General features: G+C 46.7%; 1 protein-coding gene across 1 annotated transcript; it reads left to right on the top strand.

Moving 5' to 3' along the window:
* Positions 1 to 27,999, top strand: LOC136610663 (bestrophin-3-like). The gene is made up of 6 exons (XM_066589874.1): positions 1 to 302; positions 2,284 to 2,438; positions 15,447 to 15,524; positions 15,849 to 16,001; positions 16,140 to 16,220; positions 27,956 to 27,999. The coding sequence occupies exons 1-6, from the start codon at positions 140 to 142 to the stop codon at positions 27,962 to 27,964; spliced, it is 639 nt and encodes a 212-aa protein (XP_066445971.1). The 5' UTR covers positions 1 to 139; the 3' UTR covers positions 27,965 to 27,999.

Here is a 27,999-nt window from a genome sequence, read left to right as displayed (position 1 = left end):
CTTTCAGTTACATGCACTGCATAAACCACACACCGAAGCTGTTTTAAATGAGAATTTTTTCCATGCAGGTTTTTACGTCACTCTTGTAGTGAATCGATGGTGGAATCAGTTTGTAAATCTTCCGTGGCCTGACCGACTTATGTTACTCATCTCTAGCAATGTGCATGGAAGAGATGAGTATGGACGATTACTTCGCAGGACACTTATGCGTTATGTGAATCTTACATCTTTGCTTATCTTCCGCTCTGTTAGCACTGCAGTTTACAAAAGATTCCCAACCATGGACCATGTTGTAGAAGCAGGTATGGAAATATCCAGTGCCGATACAGCCACCAAAGTAGTTATTGACCTGTAGTTTAGGTTACCTAAGATAAAGCGTAGATTTTTATTTTGTTATTCAGTTACACTGGTTAGCACTACTTTTATTATCACTTTTCTTAGCATCTTTTTAGGGTCATTTTGAGATGCTGATTCCAAACATAGCATTAGTTCTGTTAAATTGTCTCTAATTTTCAAGATAATGGATGATGTAGTGATTCCTGCATTGTGCAGGGAATAGGACCCGGTATTACTGTATCTTAACGCCACAGGAAGCTAGGGGTTTGACAGGGGAAATGCCCCTCTCACACCCCTATCTCCCAATTGGTGCAATAGCTAAAGGTCCTGCAACCTGCAGGAATGGCTCTCTGTTACCATTCTGCTGCCATTCGGTCCCTTGGGTGCAGCAGTGTAATCGGTGCACTGGTCGTGGACGCTGCGGGCGGTGGCAGGGAGTGTGTGTGCTGGTGGCCCTCTGGCCTCCCAGAAGCGGCGCCCATTACAAAGTTACATCAGGTGGGGGACTGAAGGTGTAGCTGCTTCTGGGCCAGCCATGGCATCTGCTGCAGGACTGTGCGGCAGCCGGCTATGACACTGTCCCTGCCGGCTGCCACACTGACACTGTCCGTGGCCTGACTGCAGCTGTGCGCATGTAAAAGGTTCGGGAGTCCAGCCGTGACTGCTTGTCGGCCGTCCTCGGCATGTGCTCCTGGACTGTGCAGCCTCTGGCTCTACGTGTGTGTGGCGTGGGCTTTCTGGCCTCCCTGCAAGTGGCGGCCATTTAAAACAAGCGGGAGTCCAGCGGGGGCCGCTTGTCGCCCGTCCCCGGTGTGTGCACCCGCACTGTTCGGCCGCAGGCTCCACATGTGTGGTTCCACGTTCTGCCTTCCAAGCAAGGAAGACCCTTGGACCTGCTGCTGCTGGGGTGGCTGCAATATGTGCTTTTCGGCTAATTTTAGTGGCCTTCCAGGACCTACAGCACAGCCTGCTCTCCATCCAATCAGCTACAGGGGGCGTCACCCGCCTGTCAATCTTGGCTCCACTAGTACTTCCTGGTGGCGTCAAGATACACTAATACCATTGGAGCCTATGACCCTGGAGGTCCCTTCACACTCTATGATTCTATAATTCCATTGACAAACATAAAAAATGCAAAAAATGGATTGGTCATGCATAGCCTAGTCACTAATCACATGGAAATTGCCTAAAATTGTACAAAAGTAATTGCAATACCTAACCTAAGGTATTGTATTACTAATAAAGAAAGCTGATTTAGAGAACCACAATGAATGCAAAAAAACCCGATTGTTTTTAAAACCCTGTTTACACGCAAAGACGATCACTCAAAATTTGTTCAAAAGATAGGGAGAATGACAGTTTGAGCGATCATTTTGCATAAGCTGCCAATGGGTACTAATGCCCAGTAGTAGCTTATTAGCTTCATTTCCATGTCAATGAGGCTCCCTTCCCTGTATGCAGAAAACAGCAGGTGGTCTGTTATCTACATAAAGCCCCTTTGTTCTGTCAGGGGACTGCTACTGAAAACAATGTTATCAGTGCTCCCGTGGAAAATCACAGCATGCGGTCCCTGCTATCAGCTGCCCGACATAAGGATGGATTTTAAACTCCACATAAAATCATTGTTCGGCTGAAAAGCTAACAATGGTAGCATTTACACGCAACAATTATTGCCTTACAAGACACTGTTTGAGTGAATTTCGAGCGATAATCGTCTTGTGTAAATGGGGTTTAAGGTTGAGTTTGATGTGGGTCATCAGGACAATCACATTGGACGCTCCAGCAGCTGTCTGCCATGTGCTGTCACTTCTGCCTTGATAACTTTCCTCATCACCTTGATGTCCTAATGGAACCTATCCCCTTAATAGTAAAATAAATAAACAAACATTGATCAGTAGTATAAGTACATCAGTATTTTATAGAATTGTTCTTTTATTTTCTCAACAGGATTTATGACATCAGATGAAAGAAAATACTTTGAAAACCTTAACTCTCCGCATCTGAAATATTGGGTGCCTGTTGTTTGGTTTGGAAATTTAGCTTCAAAGGCCAGGACTGAAGGGAGAATTCGTGAAAGTGTTGATCTACAAATAATGTTAAATGTAAGTACAGAACGTTCTAGCTACTGTCTTCTAATGGGATCCATTCCTCTTTTTGGCAAAAAAATATTCCGCTGGTAAAGCGGGAGCACACTGAATCTACAGGTATGGTTGTGATGACATGCGCCTTGGAATTTTTATACCCTCAGAATCTGAAACAAACAATACAAATACCTGCACTCTATAATCATAGAAAATATAAGAAAAAGAAAAACACAAAAATAAACCAATATAATAGAAACAATAAGGCCCAATGTCCACTTGCACGCACGGATTCCATTGCTGAGTCCCGCAGCGGATTCCAGCCGTGCCAGCGGATATGGACAGAAAAATAGTTTCTTATCTCTCTAGATGCGGAGCGGGTCTTCTCTCTCCCGGCTGGATCTTCTTTCTTCAGCACGGTGGATGCGTCCGGACACGCTAGCGACGTGCCGGACGCATGCGCAGTGCAATTTTTAATTTTATTTCCTGCTTTCCTATGGATTCGCGGCACTTCCACAGTGACAGCCCAGGGACATTGGGCCTGAAGGGCAACAAAAGAGATCACAGTATCACAGGAAATGTCTTGATAACTATGTTGCTGTTTATTCAACAATATCTACTCCTAATAAAGAGCAGCATTTTAGTAAAATGACTTGCCGTTTTCAAGACAACTCATTTTGCTGATATGTCGCACTTTATTATGGATAGATATCTCTAATAAACAGCAACATTGTTATCAAGACATGTGATCTCTTTTGTTAGGGTCCGCTTACACCAAACGATTTATCGTTAGAACAAACAGTGTCAGAGTTCGCCCGTGCATCTTGCTCATACAGCAGATACTTCGTTGGCTCATTCAAACAAGAAATCATTCAGTCATTCACATTCACTGTATGCCTGAATGGGAAAGACTGAACGATCGGTGTTTCAACTGAATGATTAGCGATAGAGCCATTGATGATTTTTATGCCTGCATAAAATGAACTAAAGTGAACAATTTAATGTTCATCGTTTGATTGTTGGCTGCATTTACACTGAACCATTATTATTCATTTTCACTCATTTGAGCGATTTGTTTTTTTAGCAATAATTGCCTTTGCCCCTGTGCATGTTGGGAAATTGGCAGCTGGTAATTGCTTGCACAGTAGGGGGTTGTCCTAGTGCTGACCTCTTCATTTCTACTGCCAATAGGAGCAATAAAATATAACATACCTCCTTGAAAAAACTGGTGCCATAGCACTTTTCGCTAGTCAAATGACAAGCACTATGCAAGTCAGCATATATCACAGTTCAGGTGACTGTAATATTTAAAGGGCCATGGTGGTGATTTTTTTTTTATTCATTATGTAGCTAGTCCGCCAGTATAAATAAGTGAACTCATGTTACCTTGCTTAGTTATTGCTTTCTATCTGAAACTCCTGGCCTCTTTCTCCTCGGATGGGCATGTGATCTCAGTTCTGATCAGCTCAGATCTACTTGGATTTATATGTTCAGTTCATAGCCAGTTTCTTAGCCTGTGTGATGCTATTTCACGGCGTGTACAACAGAAATTGCCTGAAGATGGATGCAGACACTCCTATCACAGTTAATGATGATTATTACACAGCTCCTGTCACATGGTTATAGTAGAGGCGATCACAGCTCATCCTCCTAATTGTATATTCATGGTCAGTAGCTTATTAGGTGAATGTTGTATACAGATGGTAACGGCAGTGTTGCAGTGATGGTACTGGTTGTAGCTGATCATATAATGCTGTACTGATGCATTATAGGATTAATGTGAAAGTAAAGGCAACATCAATATGGTATCTGATAAGCATCAGACAGGGGGCTGCTGCACTGCTTGAAATTCACTGCAGTATACAGAGGAAACCTCCAGAGTGTGACAGGCAATCAAATGAGGGGGATAGAGATGAAAAAATGTGTTTTGACTGGAGTGGCCCTTTAGTTACTTAAACCAGTTCATTACAGGGCCCTGTAAGTGGATACCACATGTATGCCGTCATTGTGCCAATCACTTAGTATAATTTCCAAACCATAAAATATGATTATTAAAGTTCAAGATTTCTGGTGAATTATATGGAGTGAATTCACAACAATTCTACCATCGGAATTGCCATTATAATACATATAGTGATCTTGTTGCTTCCTTGGTCCACTCATAACATCTTTACCATCTGAATCCAGTACTGTGACTGCATCACCAACTAGGAAAGAGAGTGAAAGAGAGCTTGCACCATTCTGGAATGGCCTGGAGACACTGAGAGAGCACAGCGTTAAGCTGACTAATCTGACACAAGTAGTTCCAGCCCTACTGGAATAGCGCCAGAACACATGCGCCAAGAGATGATCGAATGAACAGCTGTGAGATTCTGGAAGTAAGCATACCAGCTGACTGTCCGAACAGCCAGAAGACACTGAGTAGACACAGCAGCATATCGGGCAAACAAGAGACATTTGGGCAGATTTACTAATATTGTCTAATATCATACAAAACAAGCTTAACCTAGACAGTCTTTAAATACAGATTCATCACAGTGGCACTGCGCTATGATAAATCTGTCAAATCTTTAGACTAATGACACCAGAAAACTGGCAGATTTTCAATAGTAAAGGTCCGTTCACTCGGGCGTATTTTCTGTCCATGTGCTGTCTGTATTTTTTACTGACCGTATACAGACAGAACACAGACTCATTTAAGTAAATTGATGTATTCAGACGTATGTTTTTTATGCAGACTGATGTTACATGTAAAAAAAATTTGCAGTATATCTTATTTTGGTCTGTATTCATAAACCAAACTCACCCATGAAGGTCTATGGGAGCGTAAAAAACAGAGTACTTGGATGTTACATGCATGTGTGGTTATATGCGTGCTGCTAGAAAACATTGGAAACAAGAAGATGACATAAATTGGGCCTTCTTAAGGTTGTTCTGCATTCATGAAAAATAGATAGCACAGGAATATATTTAAAAAAAAAAAAGCACTGCATAAAAAAGAAAATGCATACAACACGCACAAACAAACACAGGGAAATCGGTCCACATACTCACATGTGAATGAGCCCTAAATCTACTCAAATGACGGAGTCTGGCATTTCTTTCTACATCTCCAAAGTTGAAAATAAGCAAAATCCAGCTCAGAAAGTTGTACTGTAAAATATCCACTGTATTAAAAAAATCCCTTTAAAAACATCAAGACATCTTCATGGTCATAATGAAAATGCCAACATGTTTCAAACACACTTATGTGTTCTTAGTCATGGCTGACCTAACACCACAAACCACCACCTTAAAAAATAAAATAGCACATCTCATGATAATCATTGGTCCATCAAAAAACATGTACTAGAAAAAATAATAGCAGCATATATCAAATGACATAACAAACACATTTGGAGAGCAGTAACTAAAATTAATATTTTTTTATATGTCTTGCAGCAATGTAGATCCCGTTCTTTAGTTTTGTCTTGTCTTGTAAAACTTCTGTTTTGTCTTGTAAAACTTTTGAAGATTCTGCTCATTCCCGCTGTTTCAACATTTAAAAATGTATCAATGGCAACACACACACACAGTAGTATATGCAATTTATTGTGCTTCTTGTGATTATACATAGGGAACGCTGTACCCAAATTTCATATTAGAGTGTTGGAACATACTTTTAAGTTTGGAGGTCTTGACAAGGATCCATCCGTGTTCTGTAGTTGGATTTGGGACAAAATTCAGGAGAGCTGGCATTTTCTATTTATTTGATATTTTTTCTACATGCAATATCTGCAGGAAATGTAGTGGCCCGAAACACCTATTTCTGGTCCCAGTGATGAGTTTTCAAGTTCAATTCGTGTGTGTAGACTCTCTCTTTTTTGTTTTTAAACTATCATTTTTATTAAAGATTTGTAAAATGACAATACAAAATAAATCTTCTGGTATATACTTCAGACATATTAGTACCAAACATATGTTGCTTATAATTATGCAGATTAAAGGAAGAAAGAGAGAAATAAAAACATAGCAAAAAAAGTATGTTCTAGAAAAATCTTCTGCTTTGAATCCCGGAACAATCTTGCAGTTGGACTGTTTATATAAGGCAACTTGAAAACTAGCGGCCTGGCCAGGGCCTAACTGTATAAAGCGAAAGAAAGGAGGGTTTGGGTAAGCGGAAGGAAGGGGAAGGAGGGGTCCTTGAGACAAGGGGGTGCTACCATGCAGGGCGGCGCGGGGGCGCGCGTCACTCCTGCGTCGGCGCCGGCGTCCTGGAGCTCTGGTGTCAGGGCCCTCCCGGTGGCTTGGGGCGGCTGGGGGGCAGCAGCGTAGGCGTGTCCACCCGTAGGGTGCCGCCCGCACGCCTCCATCCTTCTTATACAGCAGTGGATGGAGTTGCCTCCTCCCACTCTCCGCCCCTGGGCGGAGCCTTGTAGTTAAAAGACTGGCAGTGATCTGAGCTCATTGCCAGTTATTGGTTCTGTCAGCCACTAGTCAGTCCTGTCTGCAGTTCTGCTCAGTCAGTTCCCTGGCTTGCTTGTCAGTTTCCTTTCCTAGCTTTTGCCTTGCTCAGTATTTCCTGTTTGGTCATCCCATCTGCCTTTTCTGTCGGCACTCTGTCCCCCGCTAGTTAGATTCCTCCTTGTAGTCGCCAGGTCCCTAGCCAGGATAGGGACCGTCGTCCAGTTGTCCGCCTGGGGTTAGCCAGGGCCAAGGCAAGTAGGCAGGGACAGTGGGGTGCGGGAAGTTCAGGGCACCCCACCTGGCGCTCAGGGGGTCAGAGTGCCGTAACAGGGGGTGTTTCCCATGTGGTGTATGTCACCAAAAGCAGCCTCGGACTGTAAAGTCGAGTTGTTAGGAATGTGTTTGTTACTGTTGTTGTCACAGGGAGATCATGATTCTGTTGTCTTGTTGGGGGAAATTGTATTCTAGCCATGGGGTCCATATTTTCAGGAATTTCCCATGTTTATCTGCTAGAATAGAAGTCAGTTTTTCATTTAATAGGTACCAATTCATCTTTCGTTTGACCTCGGTAAAATCCAAGGAAGCCTTTCGCCACGAGAGAGCGATAACTTGTTTCATGGCCAAGAAGAAGAAGGAAATTAATTTCCTAGAATCGGGTGGGATATTTTTAATGCATTTGTTCAATAGAGCTTCCCAAGGGTTTTTGCGTAGATTATGGCCCGTAACTGAGTTTATTAGGGAGTACACTCAGATCCAGAACCACCAAATGTGGAGCATGTCTCCTGGCGCCAAGCATCCCCGGATCAATGGGGAGGGTATCCAGGTACTGTATGGGCTATTCGGTCAGGGGTTAAGTACCAGCGGAGTAAGACCTTTACTGAAGTTTCTAACATTAATATATTTTTGGCACGACTCCCATATTTGGGTCCAGTCCTCTTCAGAAAGAGTTTCACCTAGATCCCTTTCCCAGCGCGTGACGTAAGATAACTGTGTACGGTAGGAGGAGTGCACCAATCCGGAGTAAATTTGTGAAATGAGACCTCTTGAGTGTGGGTATTTACAGCAGTATTTTTCGAAGGTAGTTAAAGTCATTGGAGAGCATGTATTCTTAAGGAGAGGGGATGTGAAATGTTTAAGTTGTAGATATCTATACACTTCTAAAGGCGGTAGATTTAGGCCTCCTGTCCACGGGGAAAATCAGGCCCACCACGGATTCTTCATGCAGAATCCCGCAGCGGTCCCTCCTTTCCCGCGGACATGAGGCCTAAAAATAAGAATTACTTACCTGTCCGGACGCTGCGAATCTGCCCTCCGTCCCGGCCAGATCTTCTTTTCTCGGCTTGACGGATGTGCTCGGCATGCCGGCAGCGTGCCGTGCGCATGCGTAGTGCACTCTTTTTTTTTTTTTTGGACTCCTGTTCTCCCGCGCCGATGAGCAGGAATTCAGCTGCGGGTGTGCTGCGGATCCGGACGTCTCCATAGGCTTCAATACAAGCCTGCGGTAGTTGTCCCCGTGGGAGACCCCCACTAAAATGGAGCATGCAGCGGGTGTTTTCCCGCAAACGCAATCCGCACCTCAGGGGAAAATGACATCCGCAGGTATTTAATTACCTGCGGGTGTCCAATTCATCCCTATGGGGTGCGGATCGCGCATGCGGGTGATCCGCTGCGGATCTGTCCCTGTGGACATGAGGCCTAAGTCTTTCTTGTAGGGTAGGGAATGGCATGATTCCGTTTATGGAAAGTAAGTGGTACACTTTAGTGAGGCCTGTTCTTGTACAATTTTTAAATGATTGTAGGGTTTCCAAACCTGGTGGGAACATAGGGTTCCGCAGGAGTGGCATAAGAGGCAGGTGAGGGGATATCAAATTCCCAGAGCACTTTATAGAGTCCCAAACGCAAAGAGAGTGGCGCGTTATGGGATTGGTGATTGGAGGTCTGTACTTAGGCGGTATCCACAATATGGAGTCGATAGTGAAGGGGTGAGTTTCAGTTGCCTCCAGGGATACCCAGAGAGGGGTATTAGAGTCAGAGTGTAAAAGAGCCAGCTGGGCCACCTGGGCTGCCTGGTAGTATTTTGAATAATAAGGAACGCCCAACCTTCCTTTCCATCTGTGTCTATACAGGGTGAACCACGATACTCTAGGAACAGAATAACCTCCGGACAAACTGGATGGACATCTGTTGATGAGTTTTCAGCATGGGCTGGCACCTGAAGCGGGAGAGCTCTAGTATAGTAGTATACTAGCTTAGGGAGAAGCGGGACCATCGTAATTTCTTTTCAATGGCATCAGTACGACACAAGTCCAGCTCGGCCCTAGCCAAGGACAACTTTTGAAGATGATTTTTAGACGGGTGTTTTTTCAAGTTGTGAAACTTCCTGTTCTAATTTCAGCTGTTGTGCCATGTGTTCCCATTTACAGCGAGCAGCTATTTGAATTAGGTGGCCGCAAATCACTACTTTATGTGCTTTCCAGAGGGAAATGGGAGAAGAAGCAGATTGACTGTTGATCTGGAAATATTCTTCTAGCTGTGGTACTAATAAAGAGATAACCTCGGGACTTGATAAAAGAGAATCAATTAGAGTCCAAGTTGCATTTGTCGGTTTAGACATTAGAGAGTTACAGGTGACAGACATTGGGCTATGATCCGAGGATGGGACCGAGAGAATTTTTGCCTGTGCTATTTGCGGTAAGAAGGTGTCGGGTGTTAGGATGTGGTCTATTCGTCTGTATAGGGAGTGCAGAGCTGAAAAGTGTGTAAAGTCCTTGGTGGTAGGATTCAGTTCCCGCTACATGTCTACTAGATGATATTGCTAAAGGAGGGATTTAAAGTTGTGTGAAATAGAATGTTGGGATAATGGGGTAGGGGCAATGGGGGTTGTAGCGTTCCTATCTAGGTTCGGGGTAAGAATGCAATGCGAATCACCACAGAGAATAACTGTGCCCGTTTTGTTGGTTTCCACTAGTTTAAAGAGCTTCGTGAAATATTGTATTTACCTGGAATTTGGAGTGTAGTAGGAAACAATAGTCACTGGCACGTCCTGGATTGTACCTGTTAATATTAGATAGCGACCCTCTAGGTCTGCAATGGTGGAGGTGTGGGTGAAAGGGACTGATTTGCTGAAACAAATGGTAACTACTTTTGTTTTGGTAAGGGCTTTTGCTGAGTAGAATGTAGGGTATTGGGGAGATAGGTAGCGTGGTTCTGAATCAGTTGAGAAATGGTTCTCTTGCAGGCATACAATATCTGCATGTCTACTTTTATAAAATCTGAAAGCTTTGGACATTTTCTGTGGTGAATTGAAGCCCTGTACGTTGTGTGATAGAATTTTTACATCCATGGGGGGGTATGAGGTGTATTATTCACGGCAGCTGTCTCAGGACCTCCACCCCATGAGAAGAGTGGCGGGGGAAAGGGGAGAAGGGAAAAGGGAAAGAAACAGGGGTGAACAGGAGGCAGCCAACAGAAAATATTAACTTTAGAGTCTAGGGGTGGAATTGACTCAGTAGTCTTAGCTAATACAGGATTCATTACTACTGAAGGGTTTGGAGATAGGAAGCCACTTCAGCACAGACTTGGAGTGGTTTATATTGCTGATGGCTAATGTTAGGGGAAGACCCTATGGGGGGGAGGGGCGTGAGGGAAGGGGAGTGGAATCAAGGCAAGAGTTAATCTGGCTTTGACATCAAAATATCAATTGTTTTTCAACTTTAACTGGCTAAGAGAGAAGAAAAGAATAAAAGAAAAAATAATGCACAACACCCTTCCCCCCCCCCAAAAAAAAAACAAACGCCCAAACAAACATCATGTTATTACACTGAACAGTGGTCGCCAGAAATACTTCTATTTCAATATGAGTGTTATCTTGCAAAAAGTAATAAGGTGGAATGTTCGCAACAGCTGTGGCAGGAAAGCCAGCAAGAGGTCTCAGGTCATGTTATCTCGGAGACCTTCTGAGATGTTGCGATGTTCAGGTTGTGGGATACTCTTGGAAGTTGCTGTTTTTTTTTCTTTGGATCCAGATCTTGGTTTAGGAGATGGGGAGGAGGTAGGTGATGACGCAGCAGAACCTGGTTGAGGTGGAGGTTGCTTCTGTTGTAGCTCTGTATAGCAGCGGCGAGCACCCTCCGAGGATAATGTAGTGTGCATCTTGTCTTGGTATGAGAACAATAGCTTAAATGAGAAGCCCCATCTTATTGGATTTTTTCCTGTTGCAGGATCTTTAACTGTGGCTTGAGGGCTCTCCTTTTAGATAATGTCGAAGGTACCAGGTCAGGGAACAACTGGTATTCAAAGCCCTGAAATGCCAGCTTGTGGGAGGCACGCGCTGCTCGCATCAGTTGCTTTTTCGTGCTGTGGAAGTGAAGTTTTAGCACAATGTCTCTAGGGGAACTGTTTGGGATTTGTTTTCGTAAAGCTCTACGAACTCTATCAAGTTGCAGTCTTTCAATTGGATATCAGGGCAAAGTTCCTGGAACAGCGCCGTCACTGTCGATTGGAGATCTTCGTTAGATTCCGGGACTCCTCGAATGTGTAGATTGTCCCTACGTGCCCTGTTTTCCACATCTTCTAATTTGTTGTGGAGTTGCTCTATTTCTTTTTCGTGGGAGTCTAGGACTATGGTGACGTTGTCCATTCTGTCTTCTAGAGCTTTTTGTTCTTTGCTCTGGCTAAGGTCCCGAAATTCGTTGGATAGTTTAGTTGTGATTTCGGAGGAAATTTTTGAAAGTTCCTTCCGCAGTAGTATTTGAATTTGGGCCAGAAGGTTTTCTGGGAGAGTAGGGGTTGCGCCTCCTAAAACATCGTGGCTGGAGTTTTCTAATTTGGCATTGTAGGGTGACTGTTGACCTTCCATCGAAGAGTTGGATGATTCATCCAAGGGCATACAGTTCGCCTGCTGCTTTGGGTTTTTGGTTGGTTGTTGTGTTTTCCTGCTTTGGATGTATGCGGCTCATGGTTATTGTGTCAGTAGCGATTTAAGTTCAATGGTGTTTTAGCCAGATTCGCAGGTATGGTGGGGTTTAGGGTCTTTCCCGAGTGTGGACCACTTCACGTTGTTGCATGTGGCTACTTTGCCTTAAAATGCCATTATCTTTGTAGAAACTAGAGTCTCTTGTTTAATACATTATGAGCAATAAGTGAGTTTTATATTTATAATATTTGACAATTGCTTCAGTGAAGTGTCAACTTTTATTAGGAAGAAGTACGTTCTTGTAGGTTTAGCTTGTTCTTGATGTATCATTACCGGCTACTAGGTGGCAGCAGAGACAGCCTGCCATATATATCTGACACCGTGTTTTGTAATGGAGTTAAACCTTGACTCCTTTAATTGGACGAGAACTAGAACAGTGCCAATAATAGTTGGTGTTCAGAGCCTGCTGTGTGGTGACTGGTGTCCAGACAGGGCCTGCAGATGATGGGGGAGCCGGGTCTCCTTTTTATGATGCAGCGTGTGCTGTTTGCAAGGAATGTCCCTGTGGTTCTGGTATGTGTGCTGCTGGCTCTGCTGTGCAGGGGACTCACCTAGGAAGATGGCGGTGGCTCTACTCTGGCACTCTGCAGCTGCAGCTGCTGTTGTGTGTAGACTCTCTTTATTCTACCGCCGGATAATCAACGGTGTGAAGGAATGGTGGCGTCACGCGTGACAACTTATCTAGTCCACTGCACTTACTCAGGTAACCGCCATCTGGCATTGCCTGGAAGAGGCCTAGCGGTGCCTTCGCCGAGGTTTCATGCTTCCCTCTGGGGAGGAGTCTAGTAGAGCCATCGTGACAAGTGGCATCTCTACCCCTGCCCGCTCCTCAGCTCGGGCCTCGTGTCTGGGTCGCCGTGGGGCACCTCAGAAATATTAACGGTCTTAATGGTTGAAACACTATTGCACGATATTACAATTTCAAAAAAATTTGTGAATTCACTCCATATAATACATCAGACACCCTGAATTTAAAGAGAAATTATATTTTGCGGTTTAGATTCCATAATAAGAGATTGGCGCAATAAGGACATATGTTTACATATAAGGACTGGAAGCCACAAGTGTTCCATGTAATTTACTGTATTTTGTGCTGTCTTGCATTTGTGTTCATTGCCGTTTAAATAACAATCAGCACTATAGCACCAGCTTTTACAAGGATGCATATTATATATTATACTTTACTATTTCTATTATTTTTATTTACTTTTCATATGTCTTTTAATAATATTTTTCACTCAAATACAAAATTCATATCAAACTTTATTCTAGCTGGAAGCCCTACTAATCTAATGATTTCTAGAATGCAGATATTTGTATTGTTTGTTTCTTTAAAATTTTCTACTGCTGCATGAACCAGATATACAACTGTCAGAATGCTCTTTTGGGCTGCTCTCACATAGGCATCTGTAAAACCCCCATATCTTTAAACATGGTGTTTGACAGCGTTTTCGAACATAATTTTCAAACGTGTTTGACTGTGTTTTTTAACACACCCCTTCAATGCAATGGGTGATGAGGTGCATTAAAAATTGTTGAACCGTACTAAAATAGAGCAGATATAGAAAATCGCAGCGATAGAAGGCTCAAATGCTTGTCTATGAAGCCCCATTGAATTCAATGGTGGTGTTCTACAGTGTTTATTGCGGCGTCTCAACCGTTGCGCTGAACAGCTAAAAAATGCTACTGTAAAAGCCGCCTTAAGACAAAAATTAATGGGGTTGTCCACTTGTAAATTGATTGCATAGCTTTTCTCCTCAGAATAGGGCATCAATAGTAGATCAGCAGGGGTCTGCCGTATTAGTGTATCTTGACGCCACCAGGAAGTTCTGGTGGAGTCAAGATTCACAGGGGGTGCCACCCCCTGATGCTGATTGGCTGCACAGCAGGCTGGAGGCACAAGGCACACAGCGGCTCACTGTTGTAGCAGTGAGGAAAAACCTTCTTCGAACCGCTTTTCCAGGACTGCCGGTGACAGGGCTTGGTGCAGAGAAAGTGGTATGCGCCGGACGCAGAGTGCAGGAGTAGACGACGGCAGACTTTCCCCAGCTGATGCGGCTCTTCTGAAGCCGCGGAGCAGACGGCGGCAGACTTCCCCCAGCTGATGTGGCTTTTCCGATGCCGGAGCACATGCACTGATGGCAGCAACTGTCACCAGGGGGAGCGGGCGGCAGGGATATGAGAGTCCCGCGGCCGGACCGGAAGCCGTGAGCGCAGCATCAGTCAGCGGTGGAGCAGCGTGCAGGGACCTGACAGTCCTGGCTGCGGAGCACAACCACTGATGGCGGCAGCTGTGAGCATGAGAGCGGAAGACACAGAGCTCTGTGTCCACCCGGTGGAGCACACGCAGTGAGGGCGGCAGCTGTTAGCGCGGGACCTTAGGGAGACGGTAATTTTTATTCTTTGGCTTACATTATTACATGTTCATGCTGGTGTTATCGGACCACACCGGTACCGATCTGATGACCTCGTTGCCAGGTGCCAAATTGGTAGATAGGGAAGCCCGTGATGAGGAGATTTTGCTAGCATTATCTATCAATAGCATGAAATCACTCCATGTTATGTCAAGACACTTCTCCATGAGAACTCAATGAATTCTACTTTATTAAAAAAATTGCCAATTCTTATACAGAAAGACGAGGGCGTATCCAAATGTTGCTTGGTACAAAGATTAGTGTTACGTAGCTTACTGTTACAAAGGTGAAAATACTTATTGATCACAAGACTTATTGACATCTACCAAATAGTCTCAAAGCTCTTAAGGCCCGTCTCAGACATAGAAATTACCTAAGTCAGGACATTGCTGTTGCATTAGACAATATTTCTGCAATAGTTGTGTGTCTTCTCTGTTAACATAGCTTAGCCTTATTTAATTTGTCTGTTGACTTCTTATCTTAAAATCCTAGTTCTCGGCACTACAAAGCATAGGTTTTAGTCTTCTATTTAAGGGTCAATAGTCGACTACAAGGTAAGAAACATACACTTATTGCATTCTGAAACGTAACACTTTATATTCCATGACACTGGCATGTTACAGTTGTAATATGCCAGTATTTACAGCTAATAATATAACCTTACTAGTGCTTTGCTGCCTTGACCCTATCAGGAGCTTGGGGTGTGACAGGGGCGTTCCTCCTGTCGAACCCCTAGCTTCCTGGTGGGGTCAAGATACACTAATACCGGGGTCTGCTACCCAGGACCCCCACTGATCAGTTTTTGCCAGACAAGAGTGCACATGTATTGAGCTGTTTTCTGTAGGAAGCAAACAGCACCATTCCCACTGCAGTGGCCAGGCTTACTATTACAGGACAAGATCTCATTGAAGTGAATGGGAACTTTGCATGTAATACCAATTAATGCAGAAATCGGCTCAGTGCACAAGCACACCGGCCTGGTGAACATCATGGCAATTCCAGGTAGCAGACCCTCGCTGGCCTACTACTGATGGCTTAATCTAAGGATAGGCCATCAATAATTTACACCCGTAGAACCCCTTTTAGTATTTTGTTTCAGACTCGTGATCTCTCTTTTTGCTCAGAACATCTAGATGCATTTGTATAAATGTGTATTCACTCACTTGGAGATTCTTAATATACTTTTCGTCTCAGGAGATGAACCGCTACAGGTCTTGGTGTGGCCTCCTCTTTGGTTATGACTGGGTTGGAATTCCTCTGGTGTATACACAGGTACATATATGTTTTTAATAATGACTAGAGATGAGCGAGTATACTCGCTAAAGGCAATTGCTTGAGCGAGCATTGCCTTTAGCGAGTATCTCCCCGCTCGAGACTGAAGGTTCGGGTGTCGGCAGCGGGCAGGGAGCTGCGGGGGAGAGCGGGGCGGAACGGTGCTGACTGCCGCTACTCACCGCTCCCCCACGCCGGCACTTGAACCTTCCGTCTCGAGCGGGGAGATACTCGCTAAAGGAATGCTCACTCATCTCTAATATTGACAGATAAATTATGAGAATTTGCAAAGATTTACCATGAACTGATGTGTTTCTTTTCCAGGTAGTAACACTAGCTGTGTATACATTCTTTGTTGCTTGCATAATTGGACGACAGTTCTTAGACCCTAAACAAGCGTATGCAGGGCATGATCTGGATCTCTACATTCCCGTGTTTACCCTCCTGCAGTTCTTTTTCTATGCAGGATGGTTAAAGGTAAAGCTTTCTTACCACAAATAAAATTGCAGTGCATGGATCTGGGAAAATGTGACTTGGTGCGTAATATGTAGAGTTTATACTGAGAAATGTAACTTTAGGTAAAAAAAAAAACATCTTATTTGCTATTCCATACAGGTGGCTGAACAACTCATTAACCCATTTGGTGAAGATGATGATGATTTTGAGACTAACTGGTGCATAGATAGAAATCTACAGGTTAGTTCGTCCTAATTTGTATTTGAGCCACAAAAATGTTTAGAAAGTTCTTGTCAGGGTTGTAAAATTCACTGCTGCTATGGGATCCTGTGTATAAATCTAGAATGGACAATACCTTAACCCCTTCATGACACGGCCGCTTTTTTTCTTTCCATTTTTGTTTTTTCCTCCCCCCTTAAAAAAATCGTAACTCCTTCGTTTATCCATTGGCGCCGCTGTATGAGGGCTTGTTTTTTGTGGGATTAGTTGTATTCAATGGTGCTATTTAATATACCATATAATGTACTAAAAAACTTTTAAAAAATTCTAAGTGGAGTAAAATGAAAAAAAAAACGACATTCCACCATCTTTCACTCTGTCTTGTTTCTACGGCGCACAAACTGCAACAAAAACAACATGATAACTTTATTCTATGGGTCAGTACGATTGCTACGCTAATAAACTTGTATGGTTTTTTATTTAGTGTACTACTCTTTTTTTTCAAAGGCATTTAATTTTTTCAAATTATTTTCTGTCGCCATCTTCTGCGCGTGATAACTTTTTTATTTTTCCTTTGACGTAGTTGTGCAAGGGCTCATTTTTTGCGAGATGTCCTGTAGTTTTCGTTAGTACCAATTCAGAATACATACAACTTTTTGATCGCTTTTTATTGCGTTTTTTCTAGGAGACAGGGTAGCTGAAAAAGCGCATTTTTGGAGTTCTTTATTTTTTTTTCCGGACGACGTTCACCGTGTGGGGTAAATAATGCACTACTTTGATAGTTTGGACTTTTACGGACGCGGCGATACCAAATATGTATTTTTCTTTTGTGATTTTGATTTTTTTTTATTATAGATATGGCAAAAGGGGGCGATTTCAACTTTTATTACTTTTTTTTAAACAATTAATAAAACTTTATTGATCTTTTTTTTTCACCTTTCTTTTATGTCCCCTTGGGGGACTACAACATGCGATGCATTGATCACTACTGCAGTATGACGTACTGCTTTAGCATTACGTCATACTGCATTCTGACAGGCAGCTTATCAAGCCACCCCACGGGGATGGCTTGACAGGCAGTCTCTCAAGGCAGCCCTGGGACCTTTCAGAAGGCCCCTGGCTGCCATGACACATAGACGGCCAAAAAACCAAGCAGGTTGCTGGAATTGTGAATCAGAACCAATCAGGTTGCTGGATTTGCTGAATAGTGCTGAAGTGGGGCTGAAAATAAATATATGCCTCCCCCAATTTCACCACGGTGGGGCCGTACGGGCGTGGGGGGGATTTAAATGCCACTGTCAGAATTGACAGCGGCATTTAAAGGGTTAATAGCCGCGATCGGCTGTACGGCCGATTGCAGCTATTGCCCGCGGGTGTCAGCTGTAATAAACAGCTGTTGCCCACGCTATATGAAGAGAGGTCGCCCCGCGACTTCTCTTCATACATACTCAGACGCTCCAGGACTTAAATGTGCGTCCTGGAGCGGGAAGGGGTTAATGGAATTCATCAAAAAGGGACACAAACTTGACCCTCAATACTGGATCAATATAGCACCGGGCGCTTTCATGCCGGCCTGGAAAGATAGTCCTGGAATTATCTTTCAGGCCGGAATACGTCGGCCACTGCATGGGCTCCTAAGGGAGCCAATGACAGCGGGCAGAGAAGGGAGGTGACTGCTAAACTCCCTCCCTCTTCTCTCCTTCTCTCTGCTCCCCTCCGGCTGTTTGCAATGGGAGGGGGCCTCGCTCTGCCTCTTTTCATTGCTAGCTGCGGGAAGGTGGTGGGTGCTTAGCTCCGCCCCCATCCTGCCCACTCCCATTGAAAACAGCTGGAGGGAATGAGAGAAAAGGTAAGCGGGCGAGGGGGAGGGAAGGGGAGGCAACGGCATTGCTGCCTCCGTGTATATGCGTGGGGCCCGTGCCGTCTGAATGGGCGCACAAACATTGCATTGAAAATAGGACCAATTACATTATGCATTAGGCACTTAGTCCACATAGTGCAATTCTTAAACTAAGGGCCATGTTACACGGGAAGATTTGTTCAGAATCCTGCGCTCCCGTGGGAATTTGAATAATAATCGTCCTATGTAAATGCATGCAGTGACTGAACTAGAATCATTCAGTCATTCAGTTTTGGCATGCAGAAAACTGAACAACGAGCCGTTCATTGTAAACAGCAGTCGTTCACTTTTGACTGTCTGCTTACTGTGAATGGGCGCGGGTGGCGGGAGAACACTCCTTGGCTCGCTGCGCTTGCATTCCGCCTGCCTGCCTACTCGCTTTTATGTAACAACACAGGAGAGGGCATCACTGGGTCGAGCTGTCATCGTTTGCCCGACAACTCGTCCCAGGTAAAAGGACCATAAAGAGGAGAGACTGTGACACCTAATTAGAAACTCACTATTCTCGTTTGCCCGACCAAACGAGATGATGACTTCACCATCAGCTCATTCTCACTCGTGCAGCCTGTTTAGACAAATCATCGTTGGGAATCATGAATTTCTTGTTCAGTGTTTCAGATTACTATTAGAGATGAGCGAACGTACTCGTCCGAGCTTGATGCTCGTTCGAGTATTAGCGTGTTCGAGATGCTCGTTACTCGTGACGAGTACCACGCGATGTTCGGGTTACTTTCACTTTCATCTCTGAGATGTTAGCGCGCTTTTCTGGCCAATAGAAAGACAGGGAAGGCATTACAGCTTCCCCCTGCGACGTTCAAGCCCTATACCACCCCCCTGCAGTGAGTGGCTGGCGAGATCAGGTGTCACCCGAGTATAAAAATCGGCCCCTCCCGCGGCTCGCCACAGATTTGTTCTGACATAGTTCAGGGAAAGTGCTGTCTTGGTGGAGCTGCTATAGGGAGAGTGTTAGGAGTATTTTAGGCTTCAAGAACCCCAACGGTGCTTCTTAGGGCCACATCTAACCGTGTGCAGTACTGTGGAGGCTGCTTTTTGCAGTGTTGCACATTTTTATTTTTGTATATCGGCCGTGCAGAGCATTGCGCCCTGCAGTAATACTCCAGGGCCAGAAGTGGTGGTTAGGCAGGGACAGAAGACATATTGATTGAATATAGGCAGTGGGCCTTTGCAAAAACATTTGGGGAAAAAAATCTATTTGGGCTGCCTGTGAGTGTCCTCAGTGTTCTGGGTCTCTGCTGGGTGTAGTAGTCCTCCTAATTCATACGCAGCCAGCTAAGTGTTACAGCAGGCTTGCGCAAAATTATTTCCTGGCTTTCCGTAAGCGAAGTCAGCCTCCAACCACAGGCCAATAAGCGGCACATTTAATTACAGCGTTCTGTTTCTGCATTACTGGTAATACAGCATGCTGAGGGGTAGGGGTAGGCCTAGAGGACGTGGACGCGGCCGAGGACGCGGAGGCCCAAGTCAGGGTGTGGGCACAGGCCGAGCTCCTGATCCAGGTGTTTCGCAGCCGACTGCTGCGGGATTAGGAGAGAGGCACGTTTCTGGCGTCCCCACATTCATCGCACAATTAATGGGTCCACGAGGGAGACCTTTATTAGAAAATGAGCAGTGTGAGCAGGTCCTGTCGTGGATGGCAGAAAGTGCATCCAGCAATCTATCGTCCACCCACAGTTCTGCGCCGTCCACTGCTGCAACTCAGAATCCTCTGGCTGCTGCTCCTCCTTCCTCCCAGCCTCCTCACTCCATTACAATGACACATTCTGAGGAGCGGGCAGACTCCCAGGAACTGTTCTCGGGCCCCTGCTCAGATTGGGCAGCAGTGGTTCCTCTCCCACCAGAGGAGTTTATCGTCACTGATGCCCAACCATTGGAAAGTTCCCGGGGTCCGGGGGATGAGGCTGGGGACTTCCGGCAACTGTCTCAAGACCTTTCAGTGGGTGAGGAGGACGATGACGATGAGACACAGTTGTCTTGCAGTGAGGTAGTAGTAAGGGCAGTAAGTGCGAGGGAGGAGCGCACAGAGGATTCGGAGGAAGAGCAGCAGGACGATGAGGTGACTGACCCCACCTGGTGTGCAACGCCTACTCAGGACAGGTCTTCAGAGGGGGAGGCAAGGGCAGCAGCAGGGCAGGTTGCAAGAGGCAGTGCGGTGTCCAAGGGTAGAGGCAGGGCCAGACCGAATAATCCACCCACTGTTTCCCAAAGCGCACCCTCGCGCCATGCCACCCTGCAGAGGCCGAGGTGCTCTAAGGTCTGGCAGTTTTTCACAGAGACGCCTAATGACTGACGAACATTGGTGTGCAACCTTTATCGCGCCAAGATCAGCCGGGGAGCCACCACCAACAGCCTCACCACCACCAGCATGCGCAGACATATGATGGCCAAGCACCCCACAAGGTGGGACGAAGGCCGTTCACCGCCTCCAGTTTGCACCGCTGCCTCTCCCCCTGTGCCCCAACCTGCCACTGAGATCCAACCCCCCTCTGAGGACACAGGCACTACCGTCTCCTGGCCTGCACCCACACCCTCACCTCCGGTGTCCTCGGCCCCATCCAGCAATGTCTCGCACCGCACCGTCCAGCCGTCGCTAGCGCAAGTCTTTGAGCAGAAGCGCAAGTACGCCGCCACGCACCCGCATGCTCAAGCGTTAACCGTCCACATAGCGAAATTTATCAGCCTTGAGATGCTGCCGTATAGGGTTGTGGAACGGAGTCCTTCAAAAGTATGATGGCGGCGGCGGCCCCGCGCTACTCAGTTCTCAGTCGCCACTACTTTTCCCGATGTGCCATCCCAGCCCTGCACGACCACGTCTCCCACAACATTGTACGCGCCCTCACCAATGCGGTTAGTGGCAAGGTCCACTTAACAACGGACACGTGGACAAGCACAGGTGGGCAGGGCCACTACATCTCCCTGACGGCACATTGGGTGAATTTAGTGGAGGCTGGGACAGAGTCAGAGCCTGGGACCGCTCACGTCCTACCCACCCCCAGAATTGCGGGCCCCAGCTCAGTGGTGGTATGTTCGGCGGTGTATGCTTCCTCCACTAAAGCACCCTCCTCCTCCTTCTCCTCAACCTCTGTCTCGCAATCTAGATGTGTCAGCAGCAGCAGGACGTCGCCAGCAGTCGGTGTCGCGTGGCGTGGTAGCACAGCGGTGGGCAAGCGTCAGCAGGCCGTGCTGAAACTACTCAGCTTAGGAGATAAGAGGCACACGGCCCACGAACTGCTGCGGGGTCTAACAGAGCAGACCGACCGTTGGCTTGCGCCGCTGAGCCTCCAACCGGGCATGGTCGTGTGTGACAACGGCCGTAACCTGGTGGCGGCTCTGCAGCTCGGCAGCCTCACGCACGTGCCATGCCTGGCCCACGTCTTTAATTTGGTGGTTCAGCGCTTTCTGAAAAGCTACCCACGCTTGTCAGACCTGCTCGTAAAGGTGCGCCGGCTCTGCGCACATTTCCGCAAGTCCCACACGGACGCTGCCACCCTGCGGACACTGCAACATCGGTTTAATCTGCCAGTGCACCGACTGCTGTGTGACGTGCCCACACGGTGGAACTCTACGCCCCACATGTTGGCCAGGCTCTATGAGCAGCGTAGAGCTATAGTGGAATACCAACTCCAACATGGGCGGCGCAGTGGGAGTCAGCCTCCTCAATTATTTTCAGAAGAGTGGGCCTGGTTGGCAGACATCTGCCAGGTCCTTGGAAACTTTGAGGAGTCTGCCCAGGTGGTGAGCGGCGATGCTGCAATCATTAGCGTCACCATTCCTCTGCTATGCCTCTTGAGAAGTTCCCTGCAAAGCATAAAGGCCAATGCTTTGCGCTCGGAAACGGAGGCGGGGGAAGACAGTATGTCACTGGATAGTCAGAGCACCCTCCTGTCTATATCTCAGCGCGTTGAGGAGGAGGAGGAGCATGAGGAGGATGAGGAGGAGGGGGAAGAGACAGCTTGGCCCACTGCTAACGGTACCCATGCTGCTTGCCTGTCATCCTTTCAGCGTGTATGGCCTGAGGAGGAGGAGGAGGCGGAGGAGGAGGAGGATCCTGAAAGTGATCTTCCTAGTGAAGACAGCCATGTGTTGCGTACAGGTACCCTGGCACACATGGCTGACTTCATGTTAGGATGCCTTTCTCGTGACCCTCGTGTTGCACGCATTCTGGCCACTACGGATTACTGGGTGTACACACTGCTCGACCCACGGTATAAGGAGAACCTTTCCACTCTCATTCCCGAAGAGGAAAGGGGTTCGAGAGTGTTGCTATACCACAGGACCCTGGCGGACAAGCTGATGGTAAAATTCCCCTCCGACAGCGCTAGTGGCAGAAGGCGCAGTTCCGAGGGCCAGGTAGCAGGGGAGGTGCGGAGATCGAGCAGCATGTTCAGCACAGGCAGTGCAACACTCTTTAAGGCCCTGGACAGCTTTATGGCTCCCCACCAAAACTGTGTCACCGCTCCCCAGTCAAGGCTGAGTCGGCGGGAGCACTGTAAAAGGATGGTGAGGGAGTACATAGCCGATCGCACGACCGTCCTCCGTGACGCCTCTGCCCCCTACAACTACTGGGTGTCGAAGCTGGACACGTGGCCTGAACTCGCGCTGTATGCCCTGGAGGTGCTTGCTTGTCCTGCGGCTAGCGTCTTGTCAGAGAGGGTGTTTAGTGCGGCTGGGGGAATCATCACAGATAAGCGTACACGCCTGTCAACCGACAGTGCCGACAGGCTTATACTCATCAAGATGAACAAAGCCTGGATTTCCCCAGACTTCTCTTCTCCACCAGCGGACAGCAGCGATACTTAAGCAATACGTAGGCTGCACCCGCGGATGGAAGCATCGTTCTGTATCACCATCCAAAACGGTGACATTTCTGCTTCAGCAATCTGTGTATAATATTCCTCCTCCTCCTGCTCCTCCTCCTGAAACCTCACGTAATCACGCCGAACGGGCAATTTTTCTTTGGGCCACAAGGCTCACTCATATAATTTTTCCAAACAATTTTTAAACGTTTCAATGCTCTTACAAGCGATGAAACTTTAACTTGAACCAATTTTTCGTTAAACTGGGCTGCCTCCAGGCCTAGTTACCACTTAAGCCACATTAACCAAAGCGATTAATGGGTTTCACCTGCCATCTTGGTTGGGCATGGCCAATTTTTTCTGAGGTACATTAGTACTGTTGCTACACCAATTTTTTTGGGCCCTCACCTACAGTGTAATCATTGTAATTTCTATGTTCTTCGCCTGCACTCATGGTACAGAAAGGTGTGTGGGGTTGGCCTACACTTTTGCTACATAAATGTAACTGGGGCATTGTCTATACTGCAGCTACTGAAATGTGAAAGAGACTGTTATCTCCCTAAACTGCTGCAATGGGAATTGTTACTGGGGCTTGTCTTGAGTGCTACTATTACTGAAATGGAACTAAGAATGCGCTCCCCCTATACTGCTGCTAGTGATATGTTAGTGGGGCCTGTCCCTAATACTACCGCTGAAATGTGAATAATTCTGGGCTGTGCCTATACCGCAGCTAATGGTATGTCACTGGGGTGTGGAAACAGAGGCTTCACAAAGACATGATGGCGGCGAGGCCATTTCCCACCAACGCTGTTACTGTTAAGGTGCATATAACCACGGACACGTGGAGAGGACACATAGTGCCTCCAAAACATCCCCCTCCTCCTCCAACAATGAAAACATTCTTGGCAAATACCTTTGCATTGGTCCGTCTGGTGGCAGTCCAAGAATTTCACCTTTAACGACACTACAAGAGAGCACCGCCACCATCCCCCCGCCACGGCCCACTTAATCATGGCCACATTCCGAAAACCAACTACATAAAACCGCGCTACTAGGTCCGCAGTCACCACCACATTACCACCAACGAGGTTACTGTTAAGGTACATATTACCAGTCTGACTGGGGCATGCAGTGTGGGCCAAAGCCCACCTGTATTGTATCTGACGTTAGCTCTGCTGAGTAGGGCACTGCAACGGGATATATTTATGTACCACCGGTGGGTTCCAGGGAGCCACCCATGCTGTAGGTGCACACGGAGTTTAACCTACATCTGTCCACTTCTAAAGAACCCCAGTCTGACTGGGGCATGCAGTGTGGGCCGAAGCCCACCTGCATTAAGCACGACATTACTACCTCAGCTGTGTTGGGCAATGCAATGGGAAATATTTATGTACCGCCGGTGGCTTCCTGGCACCCACCCATCCTGTGGGTCCACAGGGAGTTGTAAATGCATCTGTGTCCACTTCTAAAGAACCCCAGTCTGACTGGGGCATGCAGTGTGGGCCGAAGCCCACCTGCATTAAGCACGACATTACTACCTCAGCTGTGTTGGGCAATGCAATGGGATATTTTTATGTACCGCCGGTGGGTTCCAGGGAGCCACCCATGCTGTAGGTGCACACGGAGTTTAACCTACATCTGTCCACTTCTAAAGAACCCCAGTCTGACTGGGGCATGCAGTGTGGGCCGAAGCCCACCTGCATTAAGCACGACATTACTACCTCAGCTGTGATGGGCAATGCAATGGGATATTTTTGTGTATCGCCGGTGGGTTCCAGGGAGCCACCCATGCTGTAGGTGCACACGGAGTTTAACCTACATCTGTCCACTTCTAAAGAACCCCAGTCTGACTGGGGCATGCAGTGTGGGCCGAAGCCCACCTGCATTAAGCACGACATTACTACCTCAGCTGTGTTGGGCAATGCAATGGGATATATTTATGTACTGCCGGTGGCTTCCTGGCACCCACCCATGCTGTGGGTCCACAGGGAGTTGTAAATGCATCTGTGTCCAATTCTAAAGAACCCCAGTCTGACTGGGGCATGCAGTGTGGGCCGCAGCCCACCGGCATTAAGCACGACATTACTACCTCAGCTGTGATGGGCAATGCAATGGGATATTTTTATGTACCGCCGGTGGGTTCCAGGGAGCCACCCATGCTGTGGGTGCACACGGAATTCCCATTGCGGAGTTGTACCTGCCTGTGACTATTTATAAAAAACCGCAGTCTGACTGGGGCATGCAGACACCTTGACAGAATGAATAGTGTGTGGCACATAGGTTCCCCATTGCTATGCCCACGTGTGCAGCTCCTGATGGAGGTGGCACAGGATTGCATTTCTCATTGCTTCTGTACAGCATTGTGGGCTATCGCCCCGCCCCTTTTAAAGAGGGTCGCTGCCTAGCCGTGCCAACCCTCTGCAGTGTGTGCCTGCTTTTCCTTTGGCAGACGCACTTATAAATAGACATGAGGGTGGCGTGGCATGAGGGCAGCTGAAGGCTGGGCAGGGACAGTTTGGTGTGCGCTGTGGACACTGGGTCGTGGGGGGGGGGATTTGGCAGCATGTAACCCAGGAGAAGTGGCAGCGGAGTGTCATGCAGGCAGTGATTGTGCTTTGTTGGAGGTAGTGTGGTGCTTAGCTAAGGTATGCCATGCTAATGAGGGCTTTTCAGAAGTAAAAGTTGTTGGGAGGGGGGTGCACCCACTCTTGCCGCTATTGTGGCTTAATAGTGGGACCTGTGAACTTGAGATGCAGCCCAACATGTAGCCCCTCGCCTGCCCTATCCGTTGCTGTGTCGTTCCCATCACTTTCTTGAATTGCCCAGATTTTCACACATGAAAACCTTAGCGAGCATTGGCGAAATACAAAAATGCTCGGGTCACCCATTGACTTCAATGGGGTTCGTTATTCGAAACGAACCCTCGAGCATCGCGAACAGTTCGTCTCGAGTAACGAGCACCCGAGCATTTTGGTGCTCGCTCATCTCTAGTTATCTTATCTTAACCCTTTAAAAAGCTATTGTTCTCTTGTCTTAACACAACAAAACCCATTGTGAACGAATTCAAAAGTGTAAATAAACCATCCTGACAGCACATCATACCATGATATTATGTCACCTTAAGTCCTCATGTCCACAGGCGGGTTGGATTCCACATGCAGAAGCCCACAGCGGAGTCTGACCGTGCCCGTGGCCCTGTGTATCCGTGTCTGCAAACGGCAGGTACACTGATCTCTATTCTTCCGGGACATCTGCACTGTGGATGGTCCGCATGGTTCGCCATCAGACATGCGTAGTACAGATTTTTTCTTTTTAAATCTCCTGCTCTCCCCATGGAATTGACGCTGAGGGCGGGCTGCAGATCGGACAGCTTCCATTGACTTCAATGCAAGCTATCCGTGCTGGAACCACAGTTAAATGCAGCATGCTGCGATTTGTTTTCCGTATCAAAAGATCCGCAAAACAAATCTGCATGCTTTAATTCAGCTGCGGACGCCAATGCTTCTCTAAGGGCAGCTTAAATTGCTGATCTTCTGTACGGGTGCTCTACATGGATTTCGCAAACCAAATCCGCCTATGGAGATTGGGCCCAAGAGTTAGGCCTCATGTCCACGGGGAAAATCAGATCCGCTGCAGATTCTCCATGGAGAATCTGCAGCGGGTCCCTCCTGCCCCGCGGACATGAGCGCCGAAAATAGCAATTTAAAAGCATTTACCTATCCGGCGCGGGCGGGGAATGTCAGCTGTTCCTCACGGCCGGATCTTCATTTTCGGCCGGCGGATGAATTCCTGACGCCGGCGGCACGTCGCCGGCACGTCGTCGACGTGCCGCGCGCATGCGCCGGGCACATCCGCCGAGCCGAAGCAAGGAAGATGCGGCCGTGAGGAACAGCTGACATTCCCCGCCCGCGCCGGATAGGTAAATACTTTAAATTCCTATTTTAGGTCTCCCGCGGATCCGGACGGCTTCCATAGGCTTCAATAGAAGCCCGCGGGAGCCGTCCCCGCGGGAGACCCGCATGAAAATGGAGCATGGTCCAGATTTTTTCATGCTCCATTTTTTTTTAAATCACTTTTATTGACGATCCGCGGGTATTTATGTACCCGCGGGTGGTCAATGCATCCCTATGGGGTGCGGATCCGCGCGCGGGAGATCCGCTGCGGATTTTAAATGTCATTTTGCCCATGGACATGAGCCCTTAAGCTAAAGAAAAATACATCTGTACATGGCTTGTTTGTAAATTATTATGTCTTATTATGATTTTAGTCACAGAATTAACATCTGAATAATGGCCTATCATAACCTCAAGAAACTCCCATTTTAACAAATCCCACCTGTAGAACGGGTTTATATACTCCTAGTGGACTTTTCACAGTACAGTTTTGCCAATCCACTCAAACATAACTACATGGATATTGTGTGATAAAAAATACATTTAGCGCATCTCCAGCAACAACCTAAATGCAATAGCTTTGTTCAGTTATTTTAATTCATAGTGGCCTAAATAATGCCCCTTTTACACGGGCCGAGAATCTCATGATTTTTGTTTGCCTAAGCCAACAAGCTGGTGACATCATAACCAGCTCGTCCGCGCTTGGGCAGGTGTCGTTGTTCAGTATTTCACATTCCTGTGTGAAACGCTGAACGATCAGTGTTTAAACTGCATGATAAGTGCACAAACCGTTCAGCCATTTTTATGGTGGCTGAAACTGAATAACGAACGAGAAGCGCGCAATTCTCATTAGTCTTTCAGTTGTTGGCTGCGTTTAAACTTAAAGATCATCGTTCAGTTTAGCTCATGTGAACGATTTTCTGAATGGTAATCGTTCCCTCTAAACACGGCATAAGGGTATTGGTTGCACAAAACATTCAAACTCCTAAATGTAAAATGGTTTATATGTGGCTTGTGTTTCCTACAGTGCAATTTGTCCAGCAGATTGTGATTGTCCTATTCTTAAATTCATTGTGAAATTGTATGACAATTCAAAAGAGTTATCACAAAAAACATCATTTTTATCATCTACATGATATAATATTGCAGGATTTTTGACAAGGTATTTGAAAACTGAGATAAATGAAACAAGA

Source organism: Eleutherodactylus coqui, chromosome 2 (genome assembly GCF_035609145.1).
Source record: "Eleutherodactylus coqui strain aEleCoq1 chromosome 2, aEleCoq1.hap1, whole genome shotgun sequence".
Classification (NCBI taxonomy): Eukaryota; Metazoa; Chordata; class Amphibia; order Anura; family Eleutherodactylidae; genus Eleutherodactylus; species Eleutherodactylus coqui.
This window is presented reverse-complemented; position numbering and strand designations above follow the sequence as displayed.